The 10,687-nt window shown below is 51.2% G+C and overlaps 1 protein-coding gene across 1 annotated transcript; it reads right to left on the minus strand.

Annotated features, from left to right (window-relative positions):
• Positions 1 to 615: 615 nt before the first annotated feature.
• LOC114220528 (pepsin F-like) lies at positions 616 to 10,231 on the minus strand. Its single transcript, XM_028118448.2, has 9 exons — positions 10,170 to 10,231; positions 8,941 to 9,103; positions 5,779 to 5,896; positions 5,569 to 5,687; positions 4,219 to 4,418; positions 2,463 to 2,579; positions 1,404 to 1,548; positions 1,215 to 1,313; positions 616 to 768 (listed from the first exon to the last, which is right to left on the minus strand). The coding sequence occupies exons 1-9, from the start codon at positions 10,220 to 10,222 to the stop codon at positions 616 to 618; spliced, it is 1,167 nt and encodes a 388-aa protein (XP_027974249.1). The 5' UTR covers positions 10,223 to 10,231.
• Between the last annotated feature and the right edge of the window lie 456 nt (positions 10,232 to 10,687).

Below are 10,687 nucleotides of genomic sequence, written 5' to 3' on the forward strand. Positions count from 1 at the left end.
AAAGCCCCGAGGCGGGCAGCAGCCAGGTCCTTCGGCCCTCGTAGAAGACTGAGGAAAGAAACTTGCCAGGCGAAGAGGATCAAAGATGAGAGAAGGGAAAGAGGGAGGGAGAGAAAGAATGAGCTGACGGCTTTTGATTTCTTGGGTCACCGAGCCCTCTGGACCTGCTCTGGTTCCTGCATCCTGGGTCCCCAGTAGCCTTCCAGTAGTTTCCCCCTTCACTGAAGCCAGCTGGCCTTGGGCTCCTCTCATGGGTGGTCCAGACTCGATTCGGGAGTCCTGCCTGATTCTGATGCAACCCCATCCAAAGAGAGGCGCTGGTTCATTTCAGCACCATGGAAAATGAGGTCTTTTATTCCCTACTGAGAGCAGGCTTTACAGAGCCCCAGACAGAGTTCAGGATGGACCCCGGGCGGGAATGCCCCGAGTGACTGTGTGTGTGTGTGTGTGTGTGTGTGTGTGTGTGTGTGTGTGGCGGGGTGGAATGTGTGTGTGTGTGTGTGTGTGTGTGTGTGTGTGTGTGTGTGTGTGGCGGGGTGGAATGTGTGTGTGTGTGTGTGTGTGTGTGTGTGTGTGGCGGGGTGGAATGGTTGCTTCCTGAAGCAGCTCCAGCATTTACACTGCCGGAGCCAGGCCAATCGTGTTGTTCGCTCGATTGAAGACGGTAAAATACAACCTCAGGAAGACATCACCCAGAATCCAGGAGTCCGAGAGGAACAGGCCACCTTTGCCTTCGTCGAAGTTGCTGTAGCAGGTGCCCTGATGATCCTGGAGGAGACAGAAACTCACCAGTCAGCCCGAGCCCTCACTTGCAGCCCGCCTTCAACAGCCAGCCCTTCTCTGCTGGATCTCCCTCCTTTCCCGGGAGCCACGTGGCTCTCTGAGCAGCTGCAGAACTGGGGTGCCCATCCAGGCACCAGAACTGTCTGCCGCTCTCCTCACACTCTGCTGTGTCTTTCCTGTGACTCAGGCCCCGGCTGTTCCCTCTGGCGGAAAATGCCTTTCCTTCTCTCCTCACCCCCACCAGCTCCCTAAGACTGAGCTCAGCCGGTCTCTTGGCAGCCTTCCCGACCCCAGGCGGGCCCTCCGCGGCCGCCCGGCAGCATCTGCAATGGTGTGGCTTGGCCTCCAGGGGGCCTCCTCCTCCCGGCCTCTGCCCCGCATTCCTGCAAGTCCCAGATTTGAGGACCAGGTCCCCAGGGTTGGCTCCTCACCTCCCGGCTGTAGGCACTGGCTGGCACTGAGTAGTTGATGCCGTTGATGGTGAAGACGATGTCAGGCAGGGTGCTGACGGCGTCACAGTCAATTATGTACTGTCAGAGAAAGAGTGGGAGAGAAGTTTGGCCCAGCCGATCCTTCTATGCCTGGGGAGCCCAGAGTGTCCCTGCGGCATGACCCGTCACCTCGCCACTGTAGGACTGCTTGGCATTGATGATCTTCTGTATGTTGAAGACAACGTCAGATGGGCCAATCAGCAACGAGGTTCCGGTATCAATAATGGCCTCGCAGCCACCATCACAAGCAATGACCATCTCGTTCATGGAGATGCTGAGAGACGGGGATAAAGCAGGTACCAGGATCACACTGGGGGCTCCCTTCACTACCACCCCCTCCCTGGCTGACCCCAGGGCACCCCTTCAGCTCATGCCTGACAGCTGTTTCCCCTTGTTCTGATCATACTGACCTTCCTTGACTTCCTTCAGTTCCTGAATGTCCCAAGCTCTCTTGTGCCTCAGGGCCTTTGCATATGCCAGTAGCCCCTTCTAGAACCATCCCCACTCCCTTTGTCTGGCTGATTTCTCCTCACCTTCCAGGTTCCAGCTTCACTGTCACTTTTTTAGGGAAGTCTTACCACCAGACTCAATCAGGCTCCTCTCTTGGTCACCTCGGCATACTTTTACTCATTTCTGGCATGTATCAAAGTGGTAATTCACTATTTGTGTGACTTGTTTCATGTACATCTGCCCTGTTAGATGGTGAGCTCTGTAAGAGCAACTTCTATCCTCAGTTCCTCCTTCAAGTGTCCAGCACACAGCAGATGCTGAACATATGTTTGTTGAATGAATGAATGAACCAGTAAGTGAGGGAGGGACGAGAGACCTGTATCTGGTGTCTGGCTCATTATGGGGCCCACACAGTGAAGATGGAGGTTCTCCTGGGCAGCAGGTGCTCAGAATGACAGGAAGGGAGTCACAGGCTGCTCTCAACCAGCTCCCAGCTCAGATGCCAGGGCCCCTGGCCATGGGCTAGCCAATGCCTGAGCTAGCCCAGGGGCCAGGACACGGGCTATGGAAGCTTCCAAAGGACATTTTAAGCTTTTGTCTGCTGATACCAGGACCTTGTCAGGAGGCGTGGGGCTATTAGAACCTGTGGGCGGTTGTGTGTGTCCATGTGTCTGTGTGTGCGCATGTGTGTGCGTGTGCGGGCATCACCTGGGGCCGCCTTCAGAGGGGCGGGCTTACCTGTCCACGGACAACTGCCAGTAGAGGGGCTTGGACACGGGCACCCAGTTGAGCTCTCCGCTATAGTAGGAGTGGTCCACCCCGCCGAACATCACCACACTGCCCTCCTCCTCCTTTCTGAGGGGAAAATAACCGGGAGGGGGGATTTGCTTTGTGTAAAGCATTGTCTAAAGACACGCTTCTCATGGCTCACTTGTCCACACGTCACAAAGCCCCATGGAGTAGGCACTCCTCTGCTCTCCATTCTACAGACAGGAAGGTTGGGGCCCGGAGGGATTGAGGCCTGGCTAATGGATGGTGAAGCTGGGTTCAAACCTGGACAGTCTGGCTGCAGGGCTGGCTCTGACCACCCCCTCTGCCAGTCCCTTTTGGCGATCAGAGCACTCGGCCATGTAGTTGGGGGACGTGCCAGCCAGAGAGGTCTGGCCTGTCCTCTTTCAGAAAAGCCGAGTGTCCGGGCTCACATGGGGTGCGGGCTGTGGGGCCCCATGCTCAGCAAGGTCCCACCTCTCTGCTGTCCCTGTCTTGAAATTCCTAATACTTGTAGAACAAGGGGACTCCTATTTTCATTTTGCACTGTTCCTGCAGTGCAGGAACTGTATGTAGCAGGTCCTGGGAGCACGCTGTTAGTGAGGGGGGACATGTCTCTGCTGACCCCTCTCCTTCCTTCCAGAGCAAATCTATGGGCAAATCTTGTTGCCCGTTCTTCCAACATATATCTCAACTCCTTCCATTGTTCTCCCTCTTCCCTCCACCTCCCTGGACCAAGCTGCCACCCTCTCTCTCCTAAAGAGTCTGCTGTAGCCTCTTCCCTGGCCTCCCTGCCTCCACTCCACTGCATCATTCTCCAGCACACAACCAGGGTGAGCCTTCAAAAGTGGAAATTGGATCATGTCTCTTCCCTGCCTCACCCCTGCCAGAGGCCTCCACTCCCACGTGGTGCAGCACCCCAGGCGAACCTTGCCCCTGCCTCCCTGCCAGGCTCCGTTCCCTCCCCACTCCTCCCCCAGTGCTCCAGCCACACTGGCCCCCTCGCTGGGCCTTGGGTGCTCCTTCAGACCATTGCACGGGGTTTTCCCTCTGCCTGGGACTTCGCCTCTGCAGCCCGGCTCTCTCCCATCACAGAGGCCTCAGCTCACAGGGGCCTCTGCTACAGCCCGTCTATAGCCACCTGCCTGGGCAGTCTTGTGCAAAGCTCCCCTCTGAGCCTCGGTTCCCCCGTCGGTCAAATGAGGGACTTGGACTACAGGGGTCAGCAAAGTTTTCCTGTAAAGGGCCGGATCATCATGATTTTAGGCTTTGCCGCCTGCAAGATAGCCCTTGTGTCTGCTCCATTCCGCGATTGTAGAGCAATGGCAGCTAAAACTTTATTTACAAAAACAGGGGCTGGGCCAGATAGGGCCCCCAGGCCATAGTGTGCTGACCCCTGGACGAGGCTCTCTCTCAAGAAACTTCGGGATCGGGCGCCTGGGTGGCTCAGTCGTTAAGCGTCTGCCTTCAGCTCAGGTCATGGTCCCAGGGTCCCGGGATCGAGCCCCACATCGGGCTCCCCGCTCTGCGGGAGGCCTGCTTCTCCCTCTCCCACTCCCCCTGCTTGTGTTCCCTCTCTTGCTGTGTCTCTCTCTGTCAAATAAATAAATAAAATCTTTAAAAAAAAAAAAAGAAACTTCAGGATCAAGTAGTCTACAATTTTTTCATGTAACTGGAAGCATCTTACAGCTGATTTGGACAAACGGCTCGTCCAGCCCAGACTTACTTGCTCAAGTAGAAGGCGAAGAGCTCCTCAGAAATGAGACCTTGTTTCCACAGGTTGTCGAAGACAGGGAGGGTGCCTCCGAGGCTGAGGCTGGGGTAGCCCAGGCCCAGGATGCCATCGAAGACTGCATATTCCATGAACTTGCCGGGTTCCCTCAAGCTCAGGCCAAATGCCTGGGACTCATCGATAAGGCCCCCGAACTGTGGGAGAAGAGGGTGTCACCAGGGAAAGGCTTGGAAAGTGGGGCTGGGCTGGAAGATGCCACTAACGGCAGAGAAGAACCAAGGTGTGGCTGTGGTGTTGGGGACCTTGGCTGGCTATGACAAACCAGAACAGAGATACAGGTTCCGTGTGCGTGGACCCTGTGGATTTTGACCAACACCTGCTCCTCCTGCTGACGTCATCCCCCCCCTTCTTTTTTTACAGGTGGGGAAACAGACTCAGAGTGGGACTGAATTGTTTCCACTCGAGGACAGAAAGAATAGAGAGTAAGATAGTCTTCTTTTGGGCATGACTAGTTCTGATGACAGAAATGGAGTGAATTCATTGCAATTGTGGATTCTGTGTCTGCCCAAAGAGAGATGCCTGTTATACCACGAGCCATCAGAGCTCTTAGGAAAATTCTGCCTGGGAAATACGCTGTTGTGTGCGTGTGAGTGTTCAGGCACGTTAGGGGAGGCAGCTCATAGTTTTTATTGGAGTCTCAGAGGCCCCCAAGGGTAAGGACCCATTTTTTAGCCCCCCCCCCCCACTTCTGTGGCCCTTGCTTTTTTTGCCTAGGTCCCTGGATCCTCAGCTGCACCCAGAGGCTCCATAACAGTTCTGCCCTCTTCTCCAAAACATCCCCCATCTGTGTGAGTCCTGCTTCGCATCCCAGCTCTGCCACTTAGCAGGTGCATAACCCTGGGAAAGGCACTCGCTCTCCCTTGATTCACCCATCTGCGTGATGGCAGTAACAGTGCCTGGCACATGGGGCTGCTGCAGGATCAAACAAGTTCTTACAATGAAAGCACCCAGCACCATGCTTGAAAAAATAAAAGTGGGTGGTTTATCCACACCTCTCCCTGTTCCCCCCCAAATGAGCCTTGAGCTAACCAAGGGGAAAGGAGCTGCAAATCCATGCCCCCAAGCCCCGCCAGCACAGTGATCCACCCTGTAGGTTAGCTATTCTAGGATTCCGTGTGTCAGCGAGGGGTACTGTCTCCCTAGGGAGCCAGCCCCACAGGGCAGGCAGCCAGCTGCTGGGGGACTTGGGGAAAGACAGGTGCTCCCAGCTGACCCTACATTTGATCCTATAAGCCGTCATTGCTCCCTGGGTCAGCCTTCCTCAGCCTCTGGTTTCCAAGTTACCTGAACGGTGTCATAGGCCAGAAATCCTGACATCCTCCCGGAGCCGTACTGGAGGTGGATGGGCTGGCCCGAGATCCGGAAGGTGGAAGACAGCAGAGGGTTGAAGATATTGTGATTAGCTGCAGACACAGGAGATGAGCATCTGTCAGCCTGCCAAGGACAGAGGACGGGGTGGGGGGGGCGGGGCACGAGACGGGTGCAGGCACTCACCGCACGCAGGGCTGGAGCAGTAGATGGAGGGCACCCACAAGTCAGACGAGCCCGTGTCAAAGATGACCTTGAACTCCTGCGGGGGTGTTCCAATGCTGATGGTGCCGACGTAGGCCAGCTGCAGGGGCCGGGAAGGGATGGTTAAGGCAGATTGCCCTAGTCCTCCCTGACCCCCAGGGTGCCTGCCTCTGTCGGGTGTCCTGAAATCAGCTTTCAACCACTCTACCTTATAGCCTCTACTCAGGCCAGTGCCTCCATTTGAAAAGCTCTTCAGTGTCCCCTGCAACTCACTAAATCCTTTCCCCCCTTCTTGGCCCAGCTTGAGTGCTTCCTCCTCCAGGTAGCCCTCCTAGGTCACCCCAGACCACTTCCTCTGAATTCAAAATAGAACATCAATACCATGCAGTTGGCCCTTTTCCTTGACATTCATTTACTTTCTGCTTGTCTCTCAGGCTGGGCTATGCATTCTTGGAGAAGAGATGAGACCTTTTGTTAACAATAACAATAACCCTATGTTAACAATAACGATAACCCTATGTTAACAATAATGATAACCCTATGTTAACAATAATGATAACCCTATGTTAGTTTTTTCCTTTTTTTAAATTTTATTTTATTATGTTATGTTAATCACCATACATTACATCATTAGTTTTTGATGTAGTGTTCCATGATTCATTATTTGCATGTAACACCAGTGCTCCATGCAGAACGTGCCCTCTTCAATACCCATCACCAGGCTAACCCATCCCCCCACCCCCTCTCCCCTCTAGAACCCTCAGTTTGTTTCTCAGAGTCCATAGTCTCTCATGGTTCGTCTCCTTCTCCGATTTCCCCCCCTTCATTTTTCCCTTCCTGCTATCTTCTTCTTCTTCTTTTTTTTTAATATATAATGTATTATCTGTTTCAGAGGTACAGATCTGTGATTCAACAGTCTTGCACAATTCACAGCGCTCACCATAGCACATACCCTCCCCAATGTCTATCACCCAGCCACCCCATCCCTCCCACCCCCAACCACTCCAGCAACCCTCAGTTTGTTTCCTGAGATTAAGAATTCCTCATATCAGTGAGATCATATGATACATGTCTTTCTCTGATTGACTTATTTCGCTGAGCATAATACCCTCCAGTTCCATCCACGTCGTTGCAAATGGCAAGATTTCATTCCTTTTGATGGCTGCATAATATTCCATTGTGTGTGTGTGTGTGTGTGTGTGTGTGTGTGTGTGTGTGTGTGTGTGTATCACTTCTTCTTTATCCATTCATCTGTCGATGGACATCTTGGCTCTTTCCATAGTTTGGCTATTGTGGACATTGCTGCTATAAACATCGGGGTGCACGTACCCCTTTGGATCCCTACATTTGTATCTTTGGGGTAAATACCCAGTAGTGCAATTGCTGGGTCGTAGGGTAGCTCTATTTTCAACGGTTTGAGGAACCTCCATACTGTTTTCCAGAGTGGCTGCACCAGCTTGCATTCCCACCAACAGTGTGGGAGGGGTCCCCTTTCTCCACATCCCCGCCAACATCTGTCGTTTCCTGACTTGTTAATTTTAGCCATTCTGACTGGCGTGAGGTGGTATCTCATTGAGGTTTTGATTTGGATTTCCCTGATGCCGAGCGATGTGGAGCACTTTTTCATGTGCCTGTTGGCCATTTGGATGTCTTCTTTGGAGAAATGTCTGTTCATGTCTTCTGCCCATTTCTGGGTTGGATCATTTGTTCTTTGGGTGTTGAGTTTGATAAGTTCTTTATAGATGTTGGATACTAGCCCTTTATCTGATATGTCATTTGCAAATATCTTCTCCCATTCTGTCGGTTGTCTTTTGGTTTTGTTGACTGTTGCCTTTGCTGTGCAAAAGCTTTTTATCTTGATGAAGTCCCAATAGTTCATTTTTGCCCTTGCTTCCCTTCCCTTTGGCGATGTTTCTGGGAAGAAGTTGCTGTGGCTGAGGTCAAATCCCATTTACAATTGCACCCAAAACCATAAAATACCTAGGAATAAATCTAACCAAAGAGGCAAAGGATCTGTACTCAGAAAACTATAAAATACTCATGAAAGAAATTGAGGAAGACACAAAGAAATGGAAAAACGTTCCATGCTCGTGCACTGGAAGAACAAATATTGTGAAGATGGCAATGCTACCTAGAGCAATCTACACATTCAATGCAATCCCTATCAAAATACCATCTACTTTTTTCAAAGAAATGGAACAGATAATCCTAAAATTTGTATAGAGCCAGAAAAGACCCCGAATAGCCAGAGGAATGTTGAAAAAGAAAAGCAAAGCTGGCGGCATCACAATTCCGGACTTCAAGCTCTATAACAAAGCTGTCATCATCAAGACAGTATGGTACTGGCACAAAAACAGACACATCGATCAATGGAACAGAACAGAGAGCCCAGAAATGGACCCTCAACTCTCTGGTCAACTCATCTTCGACAAAGCAGGAAAGAATGTCCAATGGAAAAAAGACAGTCTCTTCAAAAAATGGTGTTGGGAACATTGGACAGCCACATGCAGAAGAGTGAAACTGGACCATTTTCTTACACCACACACAAAAATAGACTCAAAATGGTTGAAAGACCTAAATGTGAGACAGGGGTCCATCGCAATCCCAAAGGAGAACACAGGCAGCAATCTATGTTAGTTTTTTTATGGGCTCACACATTGTAGGCGCTCAATAACTTTTTTACTGGTGTCATTCTTGGGGCTGGGGAGCCTGAACTGCTTCTGCCTGGGGTGTCAAACTTGGTTTGCAGTGGGCTTTGTCATTGGAGCAGACATGGCTCACCCTTCCACTCTAACTCAGTGATTTGCTTAGTTCAGAAAGAACAAAATCCCTCAAGCCAAGTGCTGTGGTGCACACGTGCCCAAGGATGTATTGTCGGCACTGAAATGGATGTTTCCCTGTCACCTGCTCATTGCTGGACCTGGTCACCACAGACCAGGAGTTGAGGGTGGGGGGGTGCCTTCTCCTCTGGGGATGGGGGTCCCTGTTCCCCGGCGTTTCTGCCTGCAGGAGCCCCAGCCCCAGCATCTCTGCTCACGCTTCCAGATGAACCCCAGCACTTGGCCGGAGCCCTAGGGTGTGCTCTGGAGAGTCATCCCCACCCCTTTTCCCCCCCCCGTTCCTCCCCCCTCCCACCGCACTTACATCCAGATAGTTCCTCATGGGTTCATAATATACCCCCAGGTCCGGATCTACAGACTCAACAAACTTGTAGGCCAGGTTGTAAGGATGCTTCTCCAGGTAATCTCTCAGCCTGTCTTTCTCCCTGAGGTTTTCTCGCATGGACTTGATCCTTGTCAGAGGGATTCTTTAAGCCAGCATTGGGAAAGAGAAACAAATGAGAGACAGCGATCTCGCCTGCCCCGTGTTAATATAACTATTACATCTCGTGCTGTGATCCTGCCATATTTTCCAAATATTTTTATGATGTCATCTTATCATCGGGACAGGCCACCCAAGACCATGGAAAGACTATGGCAGTAAACTTAGGTTTGAATACAAGAATACAAGATTACTTAGGTTCTGTTGTGTAATCTTGGGTAAGCCATGCGGCCTTTCTGTGCCTCAGTTTTCCTACCCGCAGAAAGGTGGAAATGATAATAACCCCCTCACACAGAATGTTTGGGGTGTTAAGCAAAATGATGGCTATGGTGCACCTGACGGATAGGAACTCTTGACAGTGGCAGTCGTCACCACTGCTCCTGTCATCTTTCTGTGTCTTTCTCAAAGAAACCCTGGGAAGGAGGTAGAATGGAAATTATCATCCTCTTTTTATAGGGAGCTGGTGACTTGGCTATTGTCACACTGCTTGTTAGAGGCAAAACTGGGCCTACCAGTAGCCCTCTTGATCTTTTTCCAGGACTCAGCCTAAAGAGAGGGGTTATGAAGGAAGTGAGGCGCTGGGGAATAAATTAGAGAAATTAAGAGGATAGAGAAACAAGAAGGACTCAAACTAGGAAAAACACAGTTTTGCAGGGAGAGAGACATCCAAAGAGACAGAGACATATACATATGAAAATGGAGTGAGAGCAGAGAGAAGACCTAGAAACAAAGGCGGGAAAAATGCTGTTCCTAGACAGGACCTCGCCTACCGTTGCACAGGTTGTGCACTGAACAATTCCAAGGGATGCTGTTTCATACAGCTCATGATATGACTGGCACTCCTGGAGTTGTACAACCCTGCAGGCCCGTCGCAAGTCACCTGGACCCCACAGTGCACGTGGTAAGCTACTGACCAATAAATGGAGCCTTGAACTTTAAGACAGTCTGGGAGTGATTATATTCTCTTCTCTATCCATGGAGGGGCAGGAGAATAAGAGGGCAAGAAAGAGCCCAGAAAGAGAGCTGATGCCACCTGCACGCCCTGTACTTACGTGACTAAGCACTCTGAGAGGGCCACCAGCCCGAGGACCCCAAACCACTTCATGCTTTTTTCTTGGGTTCTGAGCAAGCAATGGCCAGCCTGAGTTGCTTGTTATATGTGCTCTGACCTGCCTTAGTCGTGCCCCTGAGGGCTGCTAAATGGACCTGATAAGACATATGACCCTCTCTGATAAGATCTCTATCCCCATCAGTGTTTGTGAGGAGGGGATTTAGAAAATTCACAGAATACAGAGATTTCTATTGTGATCTCTTCCTTGGGGCTTGGCTGAAACAAACAAACAAACAAACAAACAATCCTAAACCGTAAATCCTAACAAAGAATGGGGAGACTCTTCCTATCTTGGAGATAAAGGTGCTGCTAATAATGTGCTAAAAATAAGTGGCAGGTGCTATGCTTGCCTTTTCTGATCTCGTGCAGTCTCCCCAGGGCCAGTGAGGTGTGCATTGCTATCCTCATTTGGAGAGGAGATTGCTAGGAGGAAGGGGGGGGGTCAAATGTCACCATGAG

This window comes from Eumetopias jubatus, unplaced genomic scaffold, assembly GCF_037043125.1.
Source record: "Eumetopias jubatus isolate StellerSeaLion01/CBP00866 unplaced genomic scaffold, mEumJub1_p1.0 scaffold_13, whole genome shotgun sequence".
Classification (NCBI taxonomy): Eukaryota; Metazoa; Chordata; class Mammalia; order Carnivora; family Otariidae; genus Eumetopias; species Eumetopias jubatus.

Excerpts from the sequence above, each read along its gene's own strand:
- LOC114220528 (XM_028118448.2), bottom strand. The coding sequence starts at position 10,222 with ATGAAGTGGTTTGGGGTCCTCGGGCTGGTGGCCCTCTCAGAGTGCTTA. Across the intron at positions 4,419-5,568 it reads TGGCCTATGACACCGTTCAG|TTCGGGGGCCTTATCGATGA; the intron begins GTAACTTGGAAA and ends CTTCTCCCACAG. Across the intron at positions 1,549-2,462 it reads TGGCAGTTGTCCGTGGACAG|CATCTCCATGAACGAGATGG; the intron begins GTAAGCCCGCCC and ends CCCGTCTCTCAG.